General features: G+C 39.0%; 2 protein-coding genes across 2 annotated transcripts in view; both read right to left on the bottom strand.

Annotated features, from left to right (window-relative positions):
* Positions 1-3,177: 3,177 nt before the first annotated feature.
* LOC120440401 lies at positions 3,178-8,983 on the bottom strand. The gene is made up of 6 exons (XM_039612802.1): positions 8,685-8,983; positions 7,217-7,264; positions 7,010-7,081; positions 6,412-6,467; positions 4,479-4,794; positions 3,178-3,671 (listed from the first exon to the last, which is right to left on the bottom strand). Exons 1-5 carry the CDS (start codon positions 8,821-8,823, stop codon positions 4,480-4,482), a joined length of 630 nt encoding a protein of 209 aa, XP_039468736.1. The 5' UTR covers positions 8,824-8,983; the 3' UTR covers positions 3,178-3,671; position 4,479.
* A 9,893-nt stretch (positions 8,984-18,876) lies between these two features.
* LOC120440340 overlaps positions 18,877-24,770 on the bottom strand; it is a 10,631-nt gene continuing 4,737 nt past the window's right edge. The window contains exons 3-7 of the mRNA XM_039612671.1: positions 21,725-21,931; positions 21,230-21,535; positions 20,647-20,730; positions 20,478-20,509; positions 18,877-19,216 (exon numbers count right to left, since the gene is read on the bottom strand). Of these exons, the coding sequence (XP_039468605.1) occupies positions 18,959-19,216; positions 20,478-20,509; positions 20,647-20,730; positions 21,230-21,535; positions 21,725-21,931 (887 nt within the window). The 3' untranslated portion in view covers positions 18,877-18,958. The remainder of the gene's footprint in view (positions 19,217-20,477; positions 20,510-20,646; positions 20,731-21,229; positions 21,536-21,724; positions 21,932-24,770) is intronic.

Raw genomic sequence — 24,770 nt, 5'->3', positions numbered from 1 at the left:
GTTTGAGTGAAAATCTTCCATCATTTGATACCACTGCGCACCAGTAGACACCAGTATCCCATCGGGACACATGAGCGATAGAGGTGCTGAAGCCATGGCTGGTGAGAATGAATAATCCTTTTGACTTTTGAGGATAATTTGTTAATAAAATATCTTCACAGGTGAAATTGTTCTTTCTGCAGAAAAACGTGAACCCAGACATGTAATCATCTCCAGGAAAGTCACATGTTTTTTTGTACAAAATGAGATTCAGTGTTCGTTGGCAGCTCTCAAGCTCTGTAAACAAAACAGTGAAATCAAATATTTATTCATCTTATGAGGACTTGGAATGTTTCTTTCATGTTCAAATAAATTTTCCTAAGTCTTTTGGCAATGATTTGGAATACATGGGGAATAGATCTCTTAGGTCTCTCATGATCCAGTTCATTTTTATAATAATAATAATAATAATAATGATAATAATAATAATAATAATAATAATAATGGATGCGCTACATTTCTTACCAGGTTCTGGTTTCTCGTCCTTTCTGTCAGTCAAGTTTGATCTTCGGTTTAATTTACACTTCTTTTCGAGGTCTTTAATGGCTGCCTGGTGATTTTTACTTTTTGTATCATGGTATAATCTGCCTTCAGTTTCCCACACATCTTTCTCAGAGCTTTGAATGGTTGTGTCATTGGAATCGACTATATCATTTTCTTGATATGATTTATTTATTTTAGGATATTTGCAGGTGAATTTAAACCGTCCTTGGTGACATGCTTTCATTCCAAAGCTGACTTCATAACCTGCAAATCAAAAGAGACAGTTATCTCATCATATTCTGCAAAAGGAATGTCATTTTCATTTTACACTGTCAGCCACATGCAGTCCGGTTTGATCTTAACCTCTTAATGCCTAGTGTCTCATGTTTGATATGTGAGAGTTTGTGACTTCTATATCAGTGTGAGTCCTCTTGAAAAATCTAAAAGAAATTGCATAATACATTTTAAGTAATAAACAGAAAAATAAAAATTGCCAGAATTAGCAAATATACAAATTAAAGTATTTTTTCAATTGTCAGAAAGTCTAATAAATGCTCCATTTAAAAAAATATTCTGGTAATCATTTCATGGTTCAGACATAAGTGAAAATGCTCTTCCAGTCCAGCACGTCTCAGTTTTTCTGGACCTAATAAAGAAATGCTGTCAGCACAAATATTTGAGCTTATATTGTGAGAAATAATTAATAATAATAATAAAAAGTGACAGAAAAATTTACGTCCTATAATTACAAAACAGAAATGGTTTGTTAATGCAGAGATTGTTTTCTTTTACTGTGAACCCATTTTTTTCACATTAAAAAAAACTAAAGATAGACATCTGTGTCGCAGAAATTACTCGATTTTTACTAGATAGTAGATAGTGATGAAGAAGAATGAAAGGTAATATTTAGCATTTCTTATCCCACAGAAATAATATATTTGCACCACAGTGATATGTTTAACATGCTGATTTTTATAAAATTTGCACATATTAAGAATCGTCCCTGCACCACATGTAAATGTTTAAATTCATCATTAATTGTGTGTTTATGATTATCACAACTGTGTGTATGTGACAGCAAATTTTTAAGTAAATTAAAATATTGTCTTTTTAAATTATTGTTCAGTTTGTGAGTCTGAGTATTTTATTATTTGCAGCTGGATTTCCTTTAGGTTCACTGTCAAACCATTTCTACATATAGTTTGCATTCCTTTAGTGTTAACCAGACTTAAAAAAAGATTACATCACATCAAAAATGTGTTTGTTATCTATAATATGATACATTCAGATACACTCTGAGTGTTAATATGTTAGTAAATGAATGTTTGTACCTGTCGTCATTGAGAGGATGAGTAGTAGCAGAAACTTCATTATGTGGTTTTGGATTTTTAAGATCTTGAAGTCTGAATTATTTATCTGCAGTTTGTTTCCTGATGTCTGTTTCCCTCAGTCTGTTGGTCTGCAGTGATCTTTCATTAATTTCGGTTTTAAGTTACCTAAAATCTTCCTGCCCCACTTTTCAATCTGTCCATTTTTTTTCTTAAACAGCTCCTTCCGCTTTGTAAGTTGCTTCTTCTAATTGGTGGTAAACAGGAAATAAGTGGCGTGTGTGGTGGAGAATCATATCACGCTTTGATTAACAGGAAGTCTTGAAACTGCATGACAAAAATAGCAGTTTGTAGCTATTATAGAAAACTGCTTTTATCAGTTAGAAGGAGAAGGGTTCTTCTGTTTGCACAGTTCAGTAATGTAAACTGAGCCTCATGGGTTTCAACACTTGTAAAGGCGGGCTCAGTTTGATAGGACCAAGCTAACTTTATGGGAAAAAAATGTAAACATTTGTCTGCAACGATACTCCAAAAATTATAGTACTAGTAAAGCCAGTTTCCCCATCTACCTGCTTACAGCTTTCATTAAATTTTCAAACTAATTTTGAAGAACTTTCTTCCATCTAGATCCACAAATGACATTTTAATTTAACTGCTGATTGCTGTGCAACTCCAACATGGCAAAAAACAGCCCTGGCATTTTTGGTCCAGACGGCCCACCATACATATATATGTCATGTATATATTTCATTTTGTTTGATTATAGATATTGAAAACAGGTTTTAATCAGGTTGGTACAGTTGATGTTAGTTGGGTTGGTTCTTACTGGTACCACCCTAAATAATAGGAGTGATGATTTCTAAAGCTCCATGTGTGTAAACAGACATGTGTTTTCTTACTGGTGTCAGCTCAAAATAAATACACAACAACATTTTATTTAGGCAATATTTTATTTGCAAGAAGCAGGAACAGAAAAAAATGTTGAAAGTTTCAGATGAAACAGGAATTAAAATCTGATCAATGAGCCAAGTGAAGATGTGTCGGAAGTTAATCTGGTTCTAGGCAATGGCTCTTTGCTGCAGGTGGCATTAGTGGACTGGACTTCACTCCACCTGAGTACAGATAATGTACACTGTATGCTTTAGCTGCAAGGTTAGCAACCCTCAAATCCCACTGGAGAGATAACAATATGTGGGGAAAAATGAGACAAGAACATTTTCTCACCATATGGAAATATCACCAGTTAAACAAAAAAGGTTTTTTTTTATTAATTTATTTTTGCCCTAAACAATGAGATGGATATCTTGTTGTGTTACTTTAAACTAACCTCAAATGTCCTGAAAAGTAGCGCCCACAGCACATCTGTCTCATTCTCCCCAGTAAAAAAATACCAACTAATCTGAACCTCTAGCTGAGGTTTTTCTGTGATCCCTGTAAAATGCAAATCAGTCAATATTGGCACTAGTGAAGACAAATGCTGAAATGGTTTGTGAATTGTTCATATGTACAGTCTGTGGGATTGTTAAAAGGATACCAGGGATGTGTCAGAGAGGAGATTAAGCACTCAAATAATGTCTCAAAAGTGTTTCAATAAGGAGATTTAATTTAAAAGAACATGATTTACTGACATAGAGAAATGATTGTATTTGGCAGTCAGACTCCAGCAGCTCATCATGGCAGAACACAATCCCAGCAGTGATAAGATTTGGGACAGGACCCCCCAGAGTCTAGGTGGTGGATCTGAGGATGAAGACTGAGGTTTGGATGGCTCCAGCTGAGGTGTGTGTGAGGTGGTGAGGGGTGGATTTCATGAGTGAGAGTCTGAAAGGGAGAATGACGGAGAGTAGAGATTTAAACCAGTGGAGGCTTGGCATCCTGATGCTTTGTCATTTTATTAAAAATTATGCTGCTATGTGTATTTAAATAAAACTCTCTTTAATTTTGATTTAATTTATTTTGACTGACTCCTAGACCACGTTTTGACTTCCTATTGGTGGAGTGTCACAGGTGAAATAGTCCACCAATAGTTCTCCTTCTAAGTAAAAGCTTACCATTGGTACAGCAATAAAATATATAGTTTTTTTTCATAATATCCAACTTTAACGCACCATTAACATGATCAAGGCTTTTTTGCTGAATGTGGAGTCTTTTAAGTTAAACATAACCACTCCAAGAGAATAAAGACATTTTCAGTTTGATTTGAAAATAGATTTCATTTCAATTCTCGGATTTAAACTATTTTTATCATTTCCAAATATCACAAGATTCCACTAAGAAATGTGAGAACTGTGACCATAGAAATATTACAATATTGTGTGAATCCTATTAACAGCATTCATGAAAGCACAAGGACAAACAAGAAACGCATGCAAGCAGATTCATATTTTGTAACCAAAAACACCTCAAGGAAGGAAATGTAGACAGAATTTATTTACGCAGCAGAACACCGCAGGTTCCATCTTATCAGGCTGGTTTCAAAACATGTCACACTGTACATCAGCACACTTCCTTTTCAGTTTGGGAGGATGTTGCCAACATTATGAGACACTTGTTTTGCACTTTGTTTTTTTTATTCCTAGACACGATTTGACATAAATCAATCAATGTATTTCATATTTCTTCACAGACCTTATTTCTGTTTTGGCTTCAACTTGTTGACTTTTGAGTAGAGAGGCTCCTGTGGAGGTCTGGGTGGATGTGTGCCAGTCGACGTAGTCAGACTCCTGCTGTGCTTCACAGTCGAATATTTGCAGGCAGATGAGCTGGGTGTGAGGATCAGTGTCTCAGCAGCAGCTATGTCAGAGCTGCTTGGAAAGATGATGGTGGAGTAATGGAGTGAGGCAGGATGGTTTGTAGGGTGATCGACGGTGAGATAAACCGTGTTTGTGGCATTTTCTGAGCCTGGACTCTGGAAATGCTGCTCTATTTCTTCATAGATATTGTCCTTGCCAGAAAGAGGAGAAAAAAATACAGTTTATATTTGATCTGATGAGGTTTACCATCAATCAATACCTGTACATTTTGAAATTGCTAAAATTGTTAAGCAATGCTTAGTTAAGAACGCTGACAAATTATATGAAAATGGCCAACTAAGCTAAACCAGGGATTTTTAATCATTTATCCATTAAACCAGTTCACTATTTTGTTGCTTGGGAGAGCTTTCAATCAGTCAGTGTTAGCAGGTACTATTAGCTCAGGCCTCGGTCGCACAGGTCTAGAGACTCTACTCTCATGTGTGTTCTCTGACAGGTTTCTGTTATTGCTGCAGGGCGCTAGCAGTTGCTTGGAAACCGCTAATGCCCTGGACACAGTGGACTGTGAGGTGTCAGTGACCCCCTGGCAACCACAGGTCTTTAGGGAAAAAATATGCATTGACTGATTGGCTTGTGGTTGCTGGCAGCCAAGTATATGGTACTGCACCAGAAACCTCCCTGTGATTGCATGGATCATTAGCACATTGCCACAGTCACACACAGTTTGCATGGAAAACGCTAACTTGTGTGCAAACGCTCACCAAGCAGTAGTGAGACACTGAAACGTGCGATGTAAACCAGAAACTAGACAGGCTTCAAAGTAAAGGTTGTAACTCACTGCTACAGCCATAATGCTGTAAAAGGTGCAACATTTACTTTGAAAGTGAACGGTTTCCTTCTCTGGTTTCTCAGTCATAAGACGCAATCATAAGACAGTTTTTGTTGCAGAACCCTCTTAATGTGTGACCCACTATGACAGCCAGTCATACTCAAGTACATGAGCTTTAGTAGAAAACTTGACCCGAGTCCTTCACTGATGGGTTTAGATTTTATTATTGTCATTTGTATTAAGAAATATTTAACCATATATGCTTAGAGGTGTATAATCGATTGTGTAGTGATAGGAGGTTTGATCCTTAATAGTCTGCAACGGCATTGTGTGCATTCCAGAGTGTTCTGGTTTTCACACCCACACTCTGGGAGCATGAGAGAGGTCGTACCTTGTCTTATTGTTTTATGGTAGGATACACGTATCTATATCTGTTTTAGGCTAAGTGCCTTTTGTTTAGATGAACTGCTGGACTTCCAGGCCAGCAGGTTTAGGGAAGTCATATATGGGGTTATGCTTTGACCCCACACACACACACACACACACACACACACACACACACGCACACACACACACACACACACACAGAGTATTCTTTGTTCACATGTATACCTATGTAAGCCGTTATATGTTAATGACCCTATGCATATTCAAGTAACCACAATAAAAGGAGTGCTATGGGGAACCTGGCTGAGAGTCTGACGGAGGTCAAGTGGGTGGAACGACACTTGGCTCCAGGCAGGCCTCCCTCATGCATGAGTACTGCAAAGAACTTTGCCTACTTGTGTCTTGTTTTTGCTGTGTAGCAAATTGTCCTGAACGTTCCAGCGAGTAGGTTTATGCTACAAACCTATCATTCACATTAAAATGAAAGATCAAAAGAGAATTTGAAAGACAGCGACAAAGTTATCTTATTCACTTTTGATCCTGAGTTATACTTTAAAATATCCAGTTCCATAACTATGCACCATTCACTCACCTCTTTGATATTCTGTGTTGTTGCTTCACTTCCTGTATCCTTTAAAGGTGAAAGTCCTGAGAAATCGAAAAGAAACAGAACAACGTAGATTCATTTCAACACATGTCACTGAACTGAGACTTAACTAGCTCTTCATTTGACATCTGTCAGGATCCGTAGTGTGTGTTGCTGTTTTGGCATATTTTTCCACAATGCGCTCCGGAAGCTCCGATTCCCACATCCAGCTTCCCTCACCTACAGCTCATCTCTAGTAATAACCTGCCAGTATTTAAGGACCAGCTCACACCTTCACTCTCTGCCAGATTGTTAGTACCATCATAGTGGTAAATCGGCCTTTGTGACTTGTTATCGCTCCATTCTTCCCTGTGTAACCCTGTCCTCTCTGTGTTCTTCCAGTTATCAGATCTCGTCTGTCCCTGGTCCTTCTCGCCGACATTTTACCTGCTAGAAACTAACCACCGCCTTCTGCTGCTCACTCCGTCTTTACATCTTAGATCTGGAAATCTCACCTGTCTGCCCCCCTGCTCACAGCTACTTTCTGTCAGATGTATGATTAGATGTAGGTGTAAAAATGAAGGTAGGTGATAAATGAACTTACGTTTGTAAATAAGGATCAAAACTGTCACAACCATCAGCAGCAGAAAAGCTATACAGACGATCAACACGAAGACTGCCTCAGAAAAAACAAAAACAAAAGAGTCAGGATGACTGGAAACTGATTCACATGCAATCATCACACAACACTGTCGTGACGTCATGAAAATATCTGTTTGTTTTCTGCAAGATCGTAAATGTACACACTCACCAAAATTCTCATGCTCATGTAGATGTGGAATACTTCCTTGTGTCAGACCTTGAGGAAAAGGAGAGTGTTCAGCAAGTCTTATGTCTTATATAACTGAAACAACTGATGTTCATATGCAAAACACACATTTTTGAATATTAACTCTCATTCTTTCAAGTACAGGCTCAAACAGTAAGAATCTGTTTGGGGTTTTTTTGTTTGTTTTGAGACAGAAATATTTTGAAATCACTTTCACATCCTGCACAGCAACATATTGTTAAAGGTTCAGCAGAACAGACATTAGACATTATAATAACTTCTGTAAACTAAATTCTTCTGTTGCAGTAAAGCAAGTTACAGAGAGTTTCAGATATCATGCAGATTAAACTGTGCTAAGTAAAGATGTTTAAGGCTGATGGACTCCAGGACTTGTTGTAAGTAAACTAAAAGCTGGACTAGTACCCTCCCAGGTGAAAACACTGATGCTGTGAGCATGTTATTTGTTTTCCTTGAATATCAAGAAGTTGACACTGTAGGGGAAAAAGTTTGTCTAAAAAGTATCGTGCTCTTAACTTTCCTCTTCATATTAAATATATATATAAATATATATTGGAAAATGAATGTTCATCAAGATAAACCTGTAAACATTTGACCTTTGAGTCTGTAGGTGGTGAAGGTGGTGCAGGAAGACTGAAGCATAAACAGCAACAGCCTCGGAGGTTATTACATTCATAGAGTTAACTTTTAAATGTCAAGTGCTTTTGCAGAATAGACTTTTGCAGACTTTGTAACTTTTATACACAGTTTCTGGTGTAGATCATTATCGATAATATTTATGTCAAAAAATTACTAAAGGTCTTGACTGCCCTTTTAAGTATAAGTTAGTCCTAGGGGTGAGAGATAAACCTTTTAAAATGATGTCATTTGGGGTATGTCTGATGATATATTAGAGAAAAGATTAACATTTCATCATCTGCTTGCAGCTAGCAGGCTGCATATTAGGGCAAATATAGTTAGGGAATTTTTTACTTGTCCCAATGATTTGCTGTCACCGAATATTGGGAAAGGAGGACTTACGCAGTGACACAGCATAAGACAAATGCAAAGGCAAAAGTGTCCTAGCTAATGTTTTCCTCAGAAATTTTAAGTGTAAAATTTAAAATGCTGGCACTTTGTTACTAAACCTTCTAACTCTGCAGGTTAAGCTGTAGAACACATCAGTCATTTCTATCCATTGTTATGTGCACTAGAGAAACTAAAGACATGAGGTTGTTATATCATGAAAAAATTACACTGATATTGCTGTTAATTATGATTCTGGCAGAGCCCTAGGTATTCCACTTATAGTCCAGGAGAAAACAGTCTGTGTTACCTCATATTTTCTTTTGATCTCTGACTGACTACGAGGAAATGCCTCAAAAAAGTGACACATATTTTCTTTGAAAGGTTGATCTTGACAGTCACCCACACAACAAACAGCACAACTTACTGAAACTCAAATTAAATCCATCGAAGAAGTCGTCATGTGTTTGATTGTGTTTGTGTCTTGCTCCACACCAGTATATCCCGCTGTCGTTTGCTGTTACTTCTCTCACTGTTATGGTGATACTCCCGCTGTGCTCTTTCATTATAAACCTCTGTTTCACGTCAGGCTCTGTGGTGGTTACTAGCTGTTTACATACAGTTGAATCTTCTCCTTTGCAGATGAATTTTGTAAGTGAGGAGGCATCCTGGTTGTACTTACACTGGTATGTGAAGTTATGTCCGATAGTTGGTGTCAAAGTTTTAATATCTGAAGACAAAAAGACAAATATTTGCCTTCAGCTTATCAGCCAGCTTTTATCATTTAAACCTCAGAGACTGAACATGTGGATTACTCGCCTATAACTTTCAGGTGTATATGTGTGTGTGAAAATCTGTAACTTCCATCATTTGATTCCACTCCACACCAGTAATCACCAGCATCCTGTGAGGTCACATGACTGATGGAAATGTTAAAGGCACGGCTGCTGCCTGTGAGGGTAAACGTCCCTTTTGACTTTGGAGAAGATTTTGTTGATAAAATGTCGTCACAGTGGAAATGGTTCTTTTTACAGAAGAACTTTATGTGGGGCTCGTAAACATCTGGATAATCACATGTGATGGTGGTGTTCGCTGTTCTGTACACGCTGAGAAATGTTCGCGGGCAGTTTTCAAGCTCTGTAAACAAATCAGAGAATTAAAGCAGTTTATTTTAAGGACTTCTCATGTTTCTTTTATGTTCAGGTGACTTTTTGAAATGTCCTTAGCTCCATTACTTTGAATAGATGGGGACTCACTAACTGTGGAAATGTATTAGAAAAGTTCGTACTGCAGCTCAGGACTGCTCATGAGCCAGAAAAAAAGTTCCCAGTATTTCCTACACTCCTCTTACCATTCTCAAGTTTTCCTTCCTGTATGTCAGATGAGTTCGGTCTTTGGAAAAATATACACCTGTACTCCCCAAACTCTCGCTCTTTAACATGTTTTATTGCAACCTTGAGATTTTTATTTTTTGTATCATGGTAGAGGCAAAGTCTGCCTTTATTTTCCCACACATCCTTCTTAGAGCTTTGTACTGTTGTTTCATTGGAAAGAACTACATCAATGTACTGATACGTGTTATTTGTTTTAGGATATTTGCAGGTGATTTGAGCCCATCGATGGTGACACGCTCTCACTTCAGATTCAGCTTCACAACCTGAAAATAAAAAAATCACTTTGTAAGATTCTGGAGCTGCAGTCATGTAGTCAGTAAGTCAAAGTTGATTTTATACATGCATGTTTGTTCTGGAAATGTATGAGAGAAATACAATTTTTAGCACTTCTTATACCACAAAGATATTTGTACACTAAGACCTGTTTTTGATTTATTGCCTGGTTGATGTTGTGTCATCCATGTAACTATTTAAATTCAGTGTTTGTTGTAGCGTTAGACTCAGGGTGTCATTTTCAGATGGTACGACCCGACATTATCCAATCAGACATTTTACTTCCTAAAAGCTTTAATAACCAAGATGAAAATGCATTATGCAAAAAAAAAGTGCACATAATTATTATTAACCTCATAAGACCCGAACTCTTTCATGGCATGCATTTTTTATTTTTCTTTGCTATTTGGGTTGATTGGAACCTGATGAATGTAAAAACAAAGAATTACCAGACTTTTTTTTACCTAATATTTGTTTCTGAGAAAAATGAGATCAACATATGACGACATTCGTTTTAAATTTTGATCGAACGGTGGCAGTATAATGTCCTCCTAAGTGGATATCAGGCTCTTGTAGAGAAAAATAAGGTATTTTGGTCTAGACATCCCAAAATGTGATGTCCACATATGTGCATGCCAGGTCCTAGGAGGTTAATATTTTTAAGATAGTATATTTGATTAAATTGCATAAGCACAATTTTAGTTTTTTTTATTTGTATAAAATATATTATATATGATTTACATGTGATTGTTTGCTTGAGTTGTAAAAACCTTGTTGCCATTTTTAAAATATATGAACAGACTTAAAAAATAATACATTGAAAATAATAATTAAATAGATAAATAAATATAAAAAGCTTAAACCAATCCAAAACACATAATCACCAGCATAATATTGTAATGTAATATTCAGTAGTCTGTTGTATTAACAAGCAAGTGTTAGTAATCTTTTTACCTGTCAGTGAGAAGATGATTAGTATCAGTAACATCACCGTGCTGCGTGTCGATGCTTCTTTAAGCGTCTGAATTATGTATCTTCTGCTTGTTTCCTTTCACTGGTTTGTCTGAGACTCTCCAGGGTTGTTTCTTGAATTTCACTCGTATGTGACTTAAAACTTTCTTGCCCCACCTTTCTGTCTTTCCTTTTTAATTTTTTTCCTTAAACACAGCTCCTCCCTCTGTGTAACTTACTTCTTTTGATTACCAGATAACAGGAAATAAATGCTGTGTGCGTCAGTGTGAATGAGTTGGTGAAAATTTCCCTGGTTGAATTGGAAAGCTGTGACAGCGTGGCAGTCATATCCAACAGTTGTGGCAGTAGCATATACAATACAATACAATACAATACAACTTTATTTATAGAGCACATTTAAAAACCAACGGTATGCCAAAGTGCTTCACATAAAAGACAGAAAATAAGACAAAAATATTATAAAAATTAAATATTATTAAATATTATAGGACCATAACAAAGTACCAAGTATGCTAACAGGTCACTGTCACTAATACACAGGAATAGCATAAAATGCATATCAAGTAAAACATGTTAAAAGCACAAAGCCAGAAAAGATATGTATAAAAGGTCAAATAGCGTAAGTGTAGGGATTAGATACAGGCATTAACGAGCAGGAAAGGCAAGGTTAAATAAATAGGTTTTTAACCATATATCAAACTGACTTTCTTTTTCAGACTTTAGATACTTTTTACATGTTTCTATGGGCAGCATGAAAAATCTGAAGCGTTTCACATATTTAAGATTTTGTCAATTACTGGCAAATCCTTTCAGTGTCTAAAAAAGTACAATTATGTTCTGGAAACAATAATGAGCCATTTAAAGACTAGATGAACGCTCTGAGATACATTAAAATGCGGTTTCAGTGTCTTATTATGTGTGCATTACAATTTAAAGTGCATTTACAAAAAATTTAACTAAATTGAATTGAAGAGAGAAACTGCAGGTTTGGATCCAGGTCTGGCCTACGCTGCAGATTTGAGACCTCTAGTTTTAAAAGCTGCTTTTAAAATTTGCTTTTCTAACTAAAAAAGCAGCTGGTTTTGTTTATTGGGAAATGATAGTTTATGTCAACAGCTTCAGCTAGCTGTAATCTCAGAGATTATTTTGTACAAAAATAAAAGCCTGCTTAGTTTCCCTTCATTTCACAGACCCACTGGGGCTAAGACAACCTGAGTTTTTTTAAATGTCTCTTTTCTGAGATAATTTATACTCTACTCATATTCTACTGTAATAATCTATCCTTTTTATGTTACGTAATCTCTCCCTTTAGTCAGTTCACCATTCCTGTGAATGGTTTATACTTCACACTACGTATATCCTTTATTTATCTACCTCATTACAGTAGGTAGTCTCATTAGGATTCAAAATCTCTTTGCATGTAGTAATATATATCTCAAACACAAAAAATTTCTGTGGTTCACAAGAATGTTTCCTTTTTCATGTACAGGTTCAAGGGTTATTGGTTCTATGGCTAAAAGCATATTAAGTTAAAAACAAAGATAAAACGTGCATGATCACCATCGTTTCATTTACTGTGCATTCTGAATCAGGGTCACATGAAGTTTGCTGAGGCCACAGCGCATAACAGCGACTAACATCACTGACTCAGTGACTGCAGACTTCCACACCTCTTCTCTCATTATCATCAGGAAACACCATCAGCAAAAAACTGCACCTGGAGCTTTGTGGTGTTTCCATGACTGAACAGCTCCTGTAGGTGTAGTGTGTACAAGCCTTGTATTTGTTGTCCATATAGGTTAGCTCGCATGCTTTTCCAAAAATGGTTATTATCACAGTCTCAGTCAGTAACTGAATACTGCCATTCACTGTCTATACTGCTCATCAGAAACAGGAGGAGGATATCTGGCACACACAGTATAATACAGGTCACAGTTTGAGTGCAGGTTAGTGGAAAAGCAGCAACATCACAAAAACCATCATGAAAACTCATTAATATTTAAATATGTGCAAATTACATTTGTGTGTTGTCTTAAAGGAATATAACATGAAAGACAAAACAGTTAATTTATTTTTTATTCATTTAATGCTTTTTAATGTCCACTCTCATGTCATCAACTTACAATAAAACCAGCAATCATTAATGAAACTTTAACACTACATGATCACAACTGACCACAGTACGACTTTAGAAAAGCAAAACAACAAAAACTGCACAGTAGATGGACAAATAGTGAAGTTGTTTTCATCTACAGCAGAGTTCCAGTCTCTTACATGCAAACATATATTGATATTATTGCAATAAAAAAAGCAAATTCATGTTTGTATGTGCATTTTTGTTGTTGTTGTTTTTTGAACAACACAATCACCACTACACCTTCAAAAATCACCCCTCCACCCCTGACCCCGTGGTCCTATCAGATCACTGTGGTAATGAGTTAGCTTAAAATCAAAAAAGTCCAGTGGATAACAGTGTGCTGATGGCATAACATAACACAATATGATTGCCATATATAGCCTTTTATAGCTTTTATAGCCTGCAAGACAAAGGTTACCTGCATTAGCTGATGATGCTCCACACAGCCAAACAGCTGACATGGGAGGATCACAAGCACAAGAGGGTCGTAAAAATTGTACTGTTCTGTTTGGACGAGGTAGACTTGGGTCTAGATCAAACATAACTTGCTGATGGGTCCTAATGCTGAGCTTCACCGGAAAATCAAATAAGACTTAGAACAGACGCATCACAAAACAATTTTGATTCAAACTGTAAGTAAGTGTTGTTTATGTCTCTCCTGATTAACCCAAACTTTAAATAGCTCACTGAAATTTTCAGAAACCTTCGCTCTGTGCTGTAACTCTTCACTTAGTCCTCACGCTGCAGTTTTAAAGCACTTTTTTCTACTGATCGGTAACTGTATTACAGTAACTGAGTTGTAATTCTGCATGAAGGTTGATACATAAGGTTGATACATAAATGTCTTCGCAGATCTTTTCCCAGCAGAGCACATGGAGCGATTTTCATAGTTTTGTTTTTTATCCATACATGTGGGTTGCAGGGGGGCAGCCTAAGCAGAGAAGCCCAGGGGCACCTCCTATAGCTTGTCCAGGGAACATCAAGGTGTTTCCAGGCCAGTCGAGAGATCTAATCTCTCCAACATGTTGTCCTCCCTGTGGGATATGCCCAGACCACCTCACCCAGGAGGCGCCCAGTAGGCATCCTTGTCAGATGCCCGAACCACCTGATCAGCTGGCTCCTTTCGATGTGAAGGCGCAGTGGCTCTGCTCTGAGCCCCTCCTGATGGCTGACCTCTTTACCCTATCTCTAAGGGAGACGCCGGCCGCCCTTCAGAGTAAGCTCATTTCCGCCGCTTGTATCCACCATGTCATTCTTTCAGTCACCAGCCAAAGCTCGTGACCAGAGGTGATGGTGGGACGTAGATCAACTGGTAAATTGTGAGAGTCGCTTTTACAATCAGGTCACTCTTCACCACGATGAAGCAGAGACATTTTTTTAGACTTCTCTCTATTGAAGACATACATGTCATAGTGAAATGTTTGTCAAATGCTATTAATGTAGATTGTACCAGTGTGTCAGACAGTAGTGTACATTTATATTTGTGGCATAGTAACAGTATCTATGTGCCAGTTTCAGGTTTGTATGGTGGAATGGGTATTATATGGCATATCATATTTCATTATTATTTAATTATTATCTTCTGCCAAAACAGTTTGGTTTATTGTGGGAAGTGGAGAAGCAGCACCTCAGTTTTGTTTCTGTTTTATAATGAAATGATAATAAAAGGCATTCTGCTTCTGAAGATCATCTTGAGTGTTTTCATTTTTATTACAGGAATAACTACACAAGTCATCTGATATCTCTCTCTCTCTCTCTCGCTCTCTCTCTCTCTCTCTCTCTATATATATATATATATATAAAATTTATATATATAAAATATCATCAAAACTAAATCTTTTACATTAAAGTTGTTATTTCACCCACCGTACCAGCACTACAATAAAAACTAATCCCTTTTGTCTGCAGAGTTCTGAAACTGACAATTATAACTACAAACTGTAAACATGAAATAACTTTATTACCTCTAAAACTGAAAAAGTTTTACACAGAATTGACCTGATAACAGCAGCAGTGATAATTATAAACAGGAAGTATGAAAAGGGTGATGACATATCCTCCACTGTCCCCCGCGTCTTTTAGTTTCAGTCAGGCTACATGAAGGATGTGAATCACATTAAAGTCACTGAGCATCAAACACATCAAAGCACATGAGCTCACCCAGTTGTCTCCAATGAAACTGATATTTAATTGAAAATATTACAACGAAACATGGCACATTTCAAAAAAGTTGGGACAACTCTTCTTTTAATAAACCTCTTTAAGCATTTGAAACCTTCTAGTAACAGTTGCCACAGTTTTTAAAGTCATTCTTGTTTTACTCGGGATATTCAGGCTCTCACAGCTTCCCTGTTCACATCATACTGTGATGTTACTTATCATGTTTTTTCATTGGCCCATGATCATCGCTTATAGCTTTTAGTCATTTGCAAAACTTTTTATTATTCTTGTTTACTTGGTTGCATTAAGAATTTTATTTGTATTTACTATGTTGTTGTTTTTTTCTTCTGACCTAACTTTACTCTTTGGCACTAATGTCCGTTTTTCAGTTTTAATGTAGTATTTGCATTTGCTTGGTTGTCAAAGCACTTTGCACCCAGTGTTTTTAAAGATTTTTATATAAGTAGAGTAAATTACAGTGAGTTACTTTTATTAGTTTCATTATGGTCTTGTCATGGTCTCGGTGTCTCCCTGGCTGACCTATTTTCAGGCCATAAGTTTTTGTCTCTCCCTCTCTCCTCTCTTCTGTCTGCCTGGGCCGAGCTCATCTTGGGCTCCGGCCCGTGGCCCACACACCTGTCCTCATCAACCATCTGCTGCTGATCTGTCTGATTGCCTGAGCCGCTATTTAAGATGGCGACTCAGTGTGCCTCGTCGTTGTTTTGACAAATAATTCAATTCAATTCAATTCAATTTTATTTATATAGCGCCAAATCACAACAAAAGTCGCCTCAAGGCGCTTTATATTGTACAGTAGATAGCACAATAATAAATACAGAGAAAAGCCCAACAATCATATGACCCCCATGAGCAAACACTTTGGCGACAGTGGGAAGGAAAAACTCCCTTTAACAGGAAGAAACCTCCGGCAGAACCAGGCTCATGGGAGGGCGGGGCCATCTGCTGTGACCGGTTGGGGTGAAAGAAGGAAAACAGGATAAAGACATGCTGTGGAAGAGAGACAGAGATTAATAACAGATATGACTCGATGCAGAGAGGTCTATTAACACATAGTGAGTGAGAAGGTGACTGGAAGGGAAAAACTCAATGCATCATGGGAATCCTCGGCAGTTGGGACAACTCGTCTATTGCAGCATAACTAAGGGAGGATTCAGGGTCACCTGGTCCAGCCTCAACTATATGCTTTAGCAAAAGGAAAGTTTTAAGCCTAATCTTGAAAGTAGAGATAGTGTCTGTCTCCAAAATCCAAACTGGAAGCTGGTTCCACAGAAGAGGGGCCTGAAAACTGAAGGCTCTGCCTCCCATTCTACTTTTAAATACTCTAGGAACAACAAGTAGGCCTGCAGTGCGAGCAGCGAAGTGCTCTAATAGGGTGATATGGTACTACAAGGTCATTAAGATAAGATGGGCCTGATTATTTAAGACTTTGTATGTGAGGAGCAGGATTTTGAATTCAATTCTGGATTTAACAGGAAGCCAATGAAGGAAGCCAAAACAGGAGAAATATGCTCTCTCTTCTAGTCCCTGTCAGTCTGTCTGATTTGCTGCAGCATTTTGGATCAGCTGAAGGCTTTTAAAGCTCATTAATATCCTCCAGCTCATCAAGTAATGCTGATTTCATTACCCCAGTCAAATCTAATCACAGTAGGAGTCTGCATAATGTCTTCATGCTCAATGAAGACATTCGCTTATGCAATCACTTGTAGCTTTTAAATCAGATATTTGATTATCACATTTCTACAAATATCCTGTCACTGTAAACTAACATGAGATAATATCATTTGGTCGAAACAGTCCCACCTCGTTCAGAGTTAGATGAGGTTAAATTATAACTCAAATATTAGAGGATGTGATTTGAAAATGAGGAAGTGAGGGTGTAGAAAAAGATGGTGGTGGTGATTTAAATAGCTGTGGTTTAAAAGAACCACATATAAGCTGTCCCATGACCAGAGATGCAACCTTAGATTTGAAAGCAAAGACAGAACATTTGTACACTTTAAAGACACAAAAATAATAGAAAGTGTGTGTTTATATCTGTTTACAATCTTTGTTTAGTGACTTTGTGCAGGACAGCTCACTTGTCTTACAAAAGTATTCGTGTTGTACCATCTGTCTGACCCTCTCTTTGTGTTCATTACCAAAGCCAATTAATTAAAAATGGATTCATGAATTGAATTATGAATCATTTAATACACTCAAACAGCTGGAAGAAATAAACACAACATCCACAAACCAGGATGGCACTAATCTCATATATAAACTGTTACAGACAGTTCTGAGAAATCAAGCACATAAACTGTTTTCTCCAGTATTACAGAACCAATGGAAAAAATTCAAAACTATAGACTAAAAACCGTTTAAACTAAATATCACCAGGCTTTGATCTTTTCCCTTATTTGGTTTGAGATTTCATCTTGAGTGTGAATGTAAAAGTGTGTGTCAGAGTGTGGTCACAGTGGTTAGCACTGCCTCCTCATAACAAAGTATATATAATTAAATGTTGTATAAATGTATGGTTAAAATGTGTCCTGGAGCACGAGTACTTATGATGGTCAGTCAGACTAGTTTGCCTTTGGCTGTTTGTCTCTCGGTTGTTTGGCGTCCAGTCTTGTTTCTCTTCTCTGACCTAAAATTTTGTTCCTTCATCTCTCTCTGTCCTTCCGTTTTAAGTTTATATTCTCACCAAGCCACCATTACTTCTCTTTGATAAAGAGGAAATAAGTGGTATAAGTATAAATAACAGGAAGTGTGTGGCACAGTGACAGAAACAGAGGTTTAGTACTTTCATAGAAAATTCTATTTTTGCAAGGAGAATCAGTTGAGCCTACACAGTCCTAACATTCAGCCTGAAACTCTGACTTCCACAGAGAAATTATGGAATTGATGACAAAAAGTTAATAATGACACATTCCCCACAGTCTGTATTTATTTTCCAACTTTACATCATTTACAACGCTGCAAACAAACTGGTGCTGATGAAGTGACCAAATAACAAACCATGAATCTCAATCCCGAAAAGCTGGTTTGTGTGTCGAACTCACACCATCACTTGTGTAAAACTTTTGATTGTTTTCATGTTACATGGGACTGTTGACCAGTTCACTCCCTGAGTAACTGCCCACTATTCTGACTGGTAGAAAACGGTGGATTGACCTGTCCATGTGGTGACACAGTTAGCTTCATAAGTATTTGTGCATCACATTTTTTGTACTTTTGTCTCTGTAAACCACCACATTCAACTGTAAATATAACAACAATTAAGATGTGATTGAAGAGCGCTCTTTAATTTGAAGAGATTTCCCCATGTGCCTTGTTTCACCTTCACTAACTGTGCTCTGGACAGGTTTAAATCAGTGTCTATCACTACATCAGCAGTAACAACTGAATAATTTTCAGACACCTGTGCTCTTCAGTTTTTCTTTTGCCCATCATCATGTCCAGGTGCAGAGTGAATGAATTGTGTTTGTGAGTTGTGCATCATACCACAACATGGTATAACGCATTAATTCAGGCCCATTGAGACACAATGCATTTCACTGCTGATGTGAAATGGTAGATAATCTGGCAGAAGTCTAAGACCCAGACGAATACGTCAGACTTTCATCTGAATAGCTTGGTTTAAATCCTGAAACCCAAAGTTAATCACATGATTCCTTGCTAATTTTTAACATTTTACAACAGACATATTCCTCACAGAGCTGATCTTTTATGGTTTTGGCTTTATCTTGCTGATAAGTGGAGAATCTACTTCACCAGTCTGTGTGGTTGGGTCACAGTCAGGTTGTCTGGACATTTGCTGAACTTCACAGCAGAATACTCACAGGCAGCAGAGCTGGGTTTGAGTATCCCACCGCCAGCTTTTTCAGACCTCACTTGAAAGTTGATGGCAGCGTAATGTGGCGAGGCAGTGTGGTTTATGGGATTATTGGCACTGATGGAAATCGAGTTCACTGCATTTTCTGGCTTCTGCAGGTTCTCCTGTCTCTCCTCACAGATACAGTCCTTCAACAATGAAAAGAAAATGATAGTGTATATCCAATTCCATCTAAACACTATCCCCCCAAAAAAGTACAATAAATAAAAATGTTTATTTGCTTTACTCGTCAGTATCTACTCTTCAGCATTGAATAAGCATCCACTGATATGTTTTGTCTTATTGTGAAGTCTGAAATCATTCCAAAATGGAAGTTTTGCAGACATTGGAGAGTTTACATTGTTGTCTAGACTCACATGTCTTTCTGTGAATTTGTAGCATGAGGAAGTTTGTGTATAAGAGGTTTTTAATATTATGCTTATAATGAAAAAATAAAACAAACAGTTACGAGAAGAGAAGCTAAATCACTGGGGAGACTGAATCTCACTACCTTTTTCCACTGCATCCTATTCCACTGACCTAACCGGTGAACAGCGCAGCAATAATAGGATTATAGTGTAACATGATGACGTGGAAAGTCCAGGCAAGCAAAGCTCACCATGTAACAAATAAGAATTTACAATAAACCAGCAGAAATGTCACAAATATTAAGAATTAACTCCAACATTCGTCTATCGACTGTGTAGTTTTTGCTTCATAAGGAAGCAGCAGTGGATCAGTCTTTGCTGGACTGTTGCCTCTGAAAGCAGTTAATGAGGCTCATCTCCTTCTCTTGCTTTTTCTTGGGTTAACTGCAACGTTATATCCACCAGTTGGTCTCTGTGCACAGGACTTCGAGTTTACGAGACATTGTGGAGACCGGACCTTCCAGCTGCTGTGACATTAGCTTTGTTTCGCTATTCACTGTAAATAAGTGCACTGCATTTACCTGGAGCCCTGCATGTAAGTCCTGGCTCTAAATAGACACACAGAGCCTTCAGTTTTCAGGCCCCTCTTCTGTGGAAAAAGCTTCCAGTTTGGATTTAGGGGGAAACCATCTCTAAATTTACGATTAGGCTTCAAACTTTCCTTATGATAAAGCATACAGTTAGGGCTGGATCAGGTGACCCTGAATCCTCCCTTAGTTATGCTGCAATAGACGTAGGCTGCTGGAGGAGGCTGTTTACACACTTCACTGCACTGAATCATTACTTATTATTATTACTTATTGCGGCTCTCTTCCACAGCACAGCACTTGCTTATAAGAGGCCATCTCATTGTTGGGGTTTTCTCTTACTGTAGGTGTTTATCTTGCAATATAAAGTGCCCTGAGGTGACTGCTGTTGTGATTTTCAATTCAACTCAGTTTTAATAAATAAAAGTGAAAAAGGTAAACATTTCATCACTGACCTCTTTGACATGCCGTCCTGCTGCACCATTTCCTAAAATAACAACCAAGCAGAATTATTTATTAGTACTTCATAGTTTGGTTTTAATTTAAATCTGGTTTAACTAGGAATTACCAAAGATCAATAATTTCATGAAATAGAAAATATCTTGAAACTGCGAACATTCTTACGTTTGTAGATGAGGATCAAAGCTGTCAGAAACAGCAGGAGCACAGCTACAGACACAGTAACACCGATGATAACCTCCAAGCCATCTGCAAAATCAAAGAAAGACCAAAAAGAAAATATTAACCCAGAGGTTTGTTTCTTAATCATCCAGAAGGTTTTTGTTGAGGATTTTTACAAAAATTAAAGGGTAAAAATATTAATAATGTAAAATTAATGTAAAATACACTAAAAACATTTCAGGGTGATAAATCAAAAAACGTTTTTTTCACAGCTTTTTATGAACTGGACCTCAACAAAATTCTTAAAACATGATGTCTTACTTTATCCTTTAACCTCACAATAAAGTTATTTTAAAATGCTCTTCAAATGTTTCTATTAAAATAAAAATGTTTTGTTGCAAACATATCTATAATTTCTAGCATTTTGCAGTATTGGGGAAATTCCCTGCTGTCTGTGTTCTTGCCTTAAAACTTTCCAGTATCAGTACATGTAACACTGTGTGTGCTTCTTCACTTGCATGTAGTATTTCAGTCATGCCCTGATATAAAATTGAAAAATAAGAGAGTGAAGATGTGAATTACTCACCTTTAACCTCTAGATGTATTTGTCGAAGTAAAAACTCTTTGTCACTTGATTTCACTCCACACCAGTAGACTCCAGCATCCTGTGAGGACACATGACTGATGGAAATGCTGCTGCTGGTGTTTGTTGATATGATTCTCCAGTTTGACTGTGGAGAAGGGCTTTTTGGTAAAACATTCTGACAAGTGGAGTTATCTGCTTTGCAGAAAAAAGCGGGCTTGTATTTGCCATCAGGAGAATGACAGGTGATGGTGGTATTATTATTTCTGTATGCAGTTTGATAAAATGGTTTGGGGCAGCCATTTTTATCTAAAGGGGAAAAAAGAAAACCAAGATAAAACAAAGTAAAGTAGGTATCAGATATTTTACTCTTCATTACATTTATTTTATTTGACATTGCAAAATTATTTCATTTCTCCAGCTGCTGTTTGAGCTTAAATGCGAATGTAAACAAAATAAAGTTTCTTGTTTGGGACCAAAACAACAACAACTTCGTACCAACTTCAAATTCTGTCTCATTGGATTGTTTTCTGTTGTTGTCGGCATTATTAAGCTGCTTGACGATCAACTTGCCAGGGTTTATTTTGTTTTTTTGAGGAAGATTAACAACTTTTTCCATTTGAAATCTTCCATTTGTTTTTTGATTAAAGATGAATTTAACCCATTCTTCTTCGCAGGACGCTCCTTCTGACATCTGCTCACAACCTAAAGACAAATATTCACATCATGTCACACGCAGTTATTTATTTAATGTCTCATACTACAATTTTTTTAAATTGCCAGTTTGATCTAATTTAGTTAAAATAAATATGAATGAATAATTATGGTGTATGACAAAACATACAAGTGTTTTATTTCTTCTTGTTCAGTTTCATTGTAGGTGAACAATTTTGAAATGTTGTGTTTTTGTGTTGTAGCCATGTGTTACTTCTGTTTTCTGCTTTTAGCTCGATACATAAAAAATGAATTGCAAAATGTCTGTGAAGGTTCTCAGTCATCCAGGTCATCGTAGTCTAAGGAGGTTGGAAAGAAAAGCATCTGGACTTCTTTAAGTTTTCTTGAAGACGTTTCATCTGAGAAGCTTCTTCAGTTCTAAGAGCAAATGGTGGAGAGTCCCAGATTTTAAGCCCTATGGAGTGTTTGCAAGAGGGTCACGGACCCCCTATTGATCCTCTACCTAATCACACGAGCCAAGGAGTGAAAACGGGTGTGGGTCATAATCAGCCAAGGAAAACTTTAAAAGGTCCAGACACTTTTCTTTCTAAGCTCCTTAGACTATTGTCTGCAAAACAATTCGATAAATTAATTTAAGATACTGAAAATTTGCTTTGCTGTCAACTGATCACCACCTGGTGGTGAGTTGGATCAGGTGGCGGGGGAGGACGCTGGACAGACCCGGTGCACCTAAACGCGTAGTGAGGGTGTGCTGGGAACGTCTAGCAGAGGCCCCAGTCCGCGAGATCTTCAACGCACACCTCCGGCAGAGCTTCAACAGCATTCCGAGGGAGACTGGGGACATTGAGTCCGAATGGACCATGTTCAGCGTCTCCATCGCCGGGCTGCTGCATTGAGCTGCGCCGCAAGGTGGTTGGTGCCTGCCGTGGTGGTAATCCCGAACCAAATGGTGGACACCAGAGGTGAAGGGAGCCACCAGGCTGAAGAAGGAGTCCCATCGGGCATGGTTAGCCTGTGGGACCCGGAGGCAGCCGACAGGTATCGACAGGCCAAGCGAATGCGGCTCGGGCAGTGGCTGAAGCAAAAAACTCGGGTGTGGGAGGAGTTTGGAGAGGCCATGGAAAAAGACTTTCGGACTGCCTCAAGAGATTCTGGCAAACCGTCAGGTGTCTCAGGAGGGGAAAGCGGTGCTCTACCTGCACTGTGTATAGTGCTGGCGGAGCGCTGCTGACGCCGACTGAGAAAATTGTCAGGCGGTGGAAGGAATACTGAGGACCTCCTTAATCCCACTGACACGCCTTCCGAGGAGGAAGCAGAGTCTGGGGATGAGGGAATGACCCGCCAATTTCCGGGGCGAGGTCACTGAGGCAGTTAAACAACTCCTTGGTGGCAGAGCCCTGGTGTTGATGAGGTCTGCCCGAGTTCCTGAAGGGTCTGGACGTTGTAGGGCTGTCCTGGTTGACACGCCCTACAATGTTGCGTGGAGATCAGGGCAGTACCCTGGACTGGCAGACCGGGGTGGTGGTCCCCATCTTTAAGAAGGGAGACCGGAGGTGTGTTCCAACCACAGAGGGATCACACCTCAGCCTCCCTGGGAAAGTCTATGCCAGGGTGCTGGAAAGGAGAGTTCGTCCGCTAGTCGAACCTCGGATACAGGAGGAACAATGCGGTTTTCGCCCTGGTCGAACACTGGACCAGCTCTTTATCCTCTCAAGGATACTTGAGGGTGCATGGGAGTTTGCCCAACCAGTCTACATGTGTTTTGTGGACTTGGAGAAGGCATTCGACCGTGTCCCTCGGGTGTCCTGTGGGAGGTGTTGCGGGAGTATGGGGTGTCTGGCCCATTGCTATGGGCCATTCGATCCCTATATACAACCGTTGCAAGAGTTTGGTTCGCATTGCCGGCAAGAAGTCGGACTCATTCCCGGTGGGTGATGGGCTCCGCCAGGGCTGCCCTCTGTCACCGGTTCTGTTCATAATTTTTATGGACAGGATTTCTAGGTGCAGCCAAGTGGCGGAGGGCTTTCACTTGGTGGCCTCAGAATCTCATCTCTGCTTTTTGCGGATGATGTGGTTCTGTTGGCTTCATCAGGTGAAGGCCTCCAGCTTGCACTGGAACGGTTCGCAGCCGAGTGTGAAGCAGCGGGAATGAGGATCAGCACCTCCAAATCTGAGGCCATGGTTCTCAGCCGGAAAAGGGTGGAGTGCCCACCCGGTCGGGATGAGTTCCTGCCCCAAGTGGAGGAGTTCAAGTATCTCGGGGTCTTGTTCGCGAGTGATGGGAGAAGGGAGCCGGAGATCGACAGACGGATTGGTGCTGCGGCTGCAGTGATGCGGACGCTGCACCGGTCCGTCGTGGTGAAGAGGGAGCTGAATGTAAAGCGGCTCTCAATTTACTGGAGATCACGTCCCTACCTCACCTATGGCCACGAGCTGTGGGTAGTCACCGAAAGAACGAGATCGCGGATACAAGCGGCAGAAATGAGCTTCCTCCAAGGGTGGCTGGCCCTCCTTAGAGATAGCGTGAGAGGTTCGCCATCCGGGAGGGGCTCAGAGTAGAGCCGCTGCTCCTCCACATCGAAAGGAGCCAGTTGAGGTGGTTCGGGCATCTGACAAGGATGCCTCCTGGGCACCTCCTGGGTGAGGTGGTCCGGGCATGTCCCACCGGGAGGAGGCCCCGGGGCAGACCCAGGACACGCTGGAGAGATTATATCTCTCGGCTGGCCTGGGAACGCCTTGGTGTTCCCCCGGATAAGCTGGAGGAGGTGGCTGGGGAGAGGGAGGTCTGGGCTTCTCTACTTAGGCTGCTGCCCCCGGCGACCCGGCCTCGGATAAAGCGGATGAAGATGGATGGAAAATTTGCTTTGAC

This window comes from Oreochromis aureus, linkage group 5, assembly GCF_013358895.1.
Source record: "Oreochromis aureus strain Israel breed Guangdong linkage group 5, ZZ_aureus, whole genome shotgun sequence".
Lineage (NCBI taxonomy): Eukaryota > Metazoa > Chordata > Actinopteri > Cichliformes > Cichlidae > Oreochromis > Oreochromis aureus.
The sequence above is the reverse complement of the archived record's forward strand: the minus strand, read 5'-3'. Positions and strand labels throughout refer to the sequence as shown.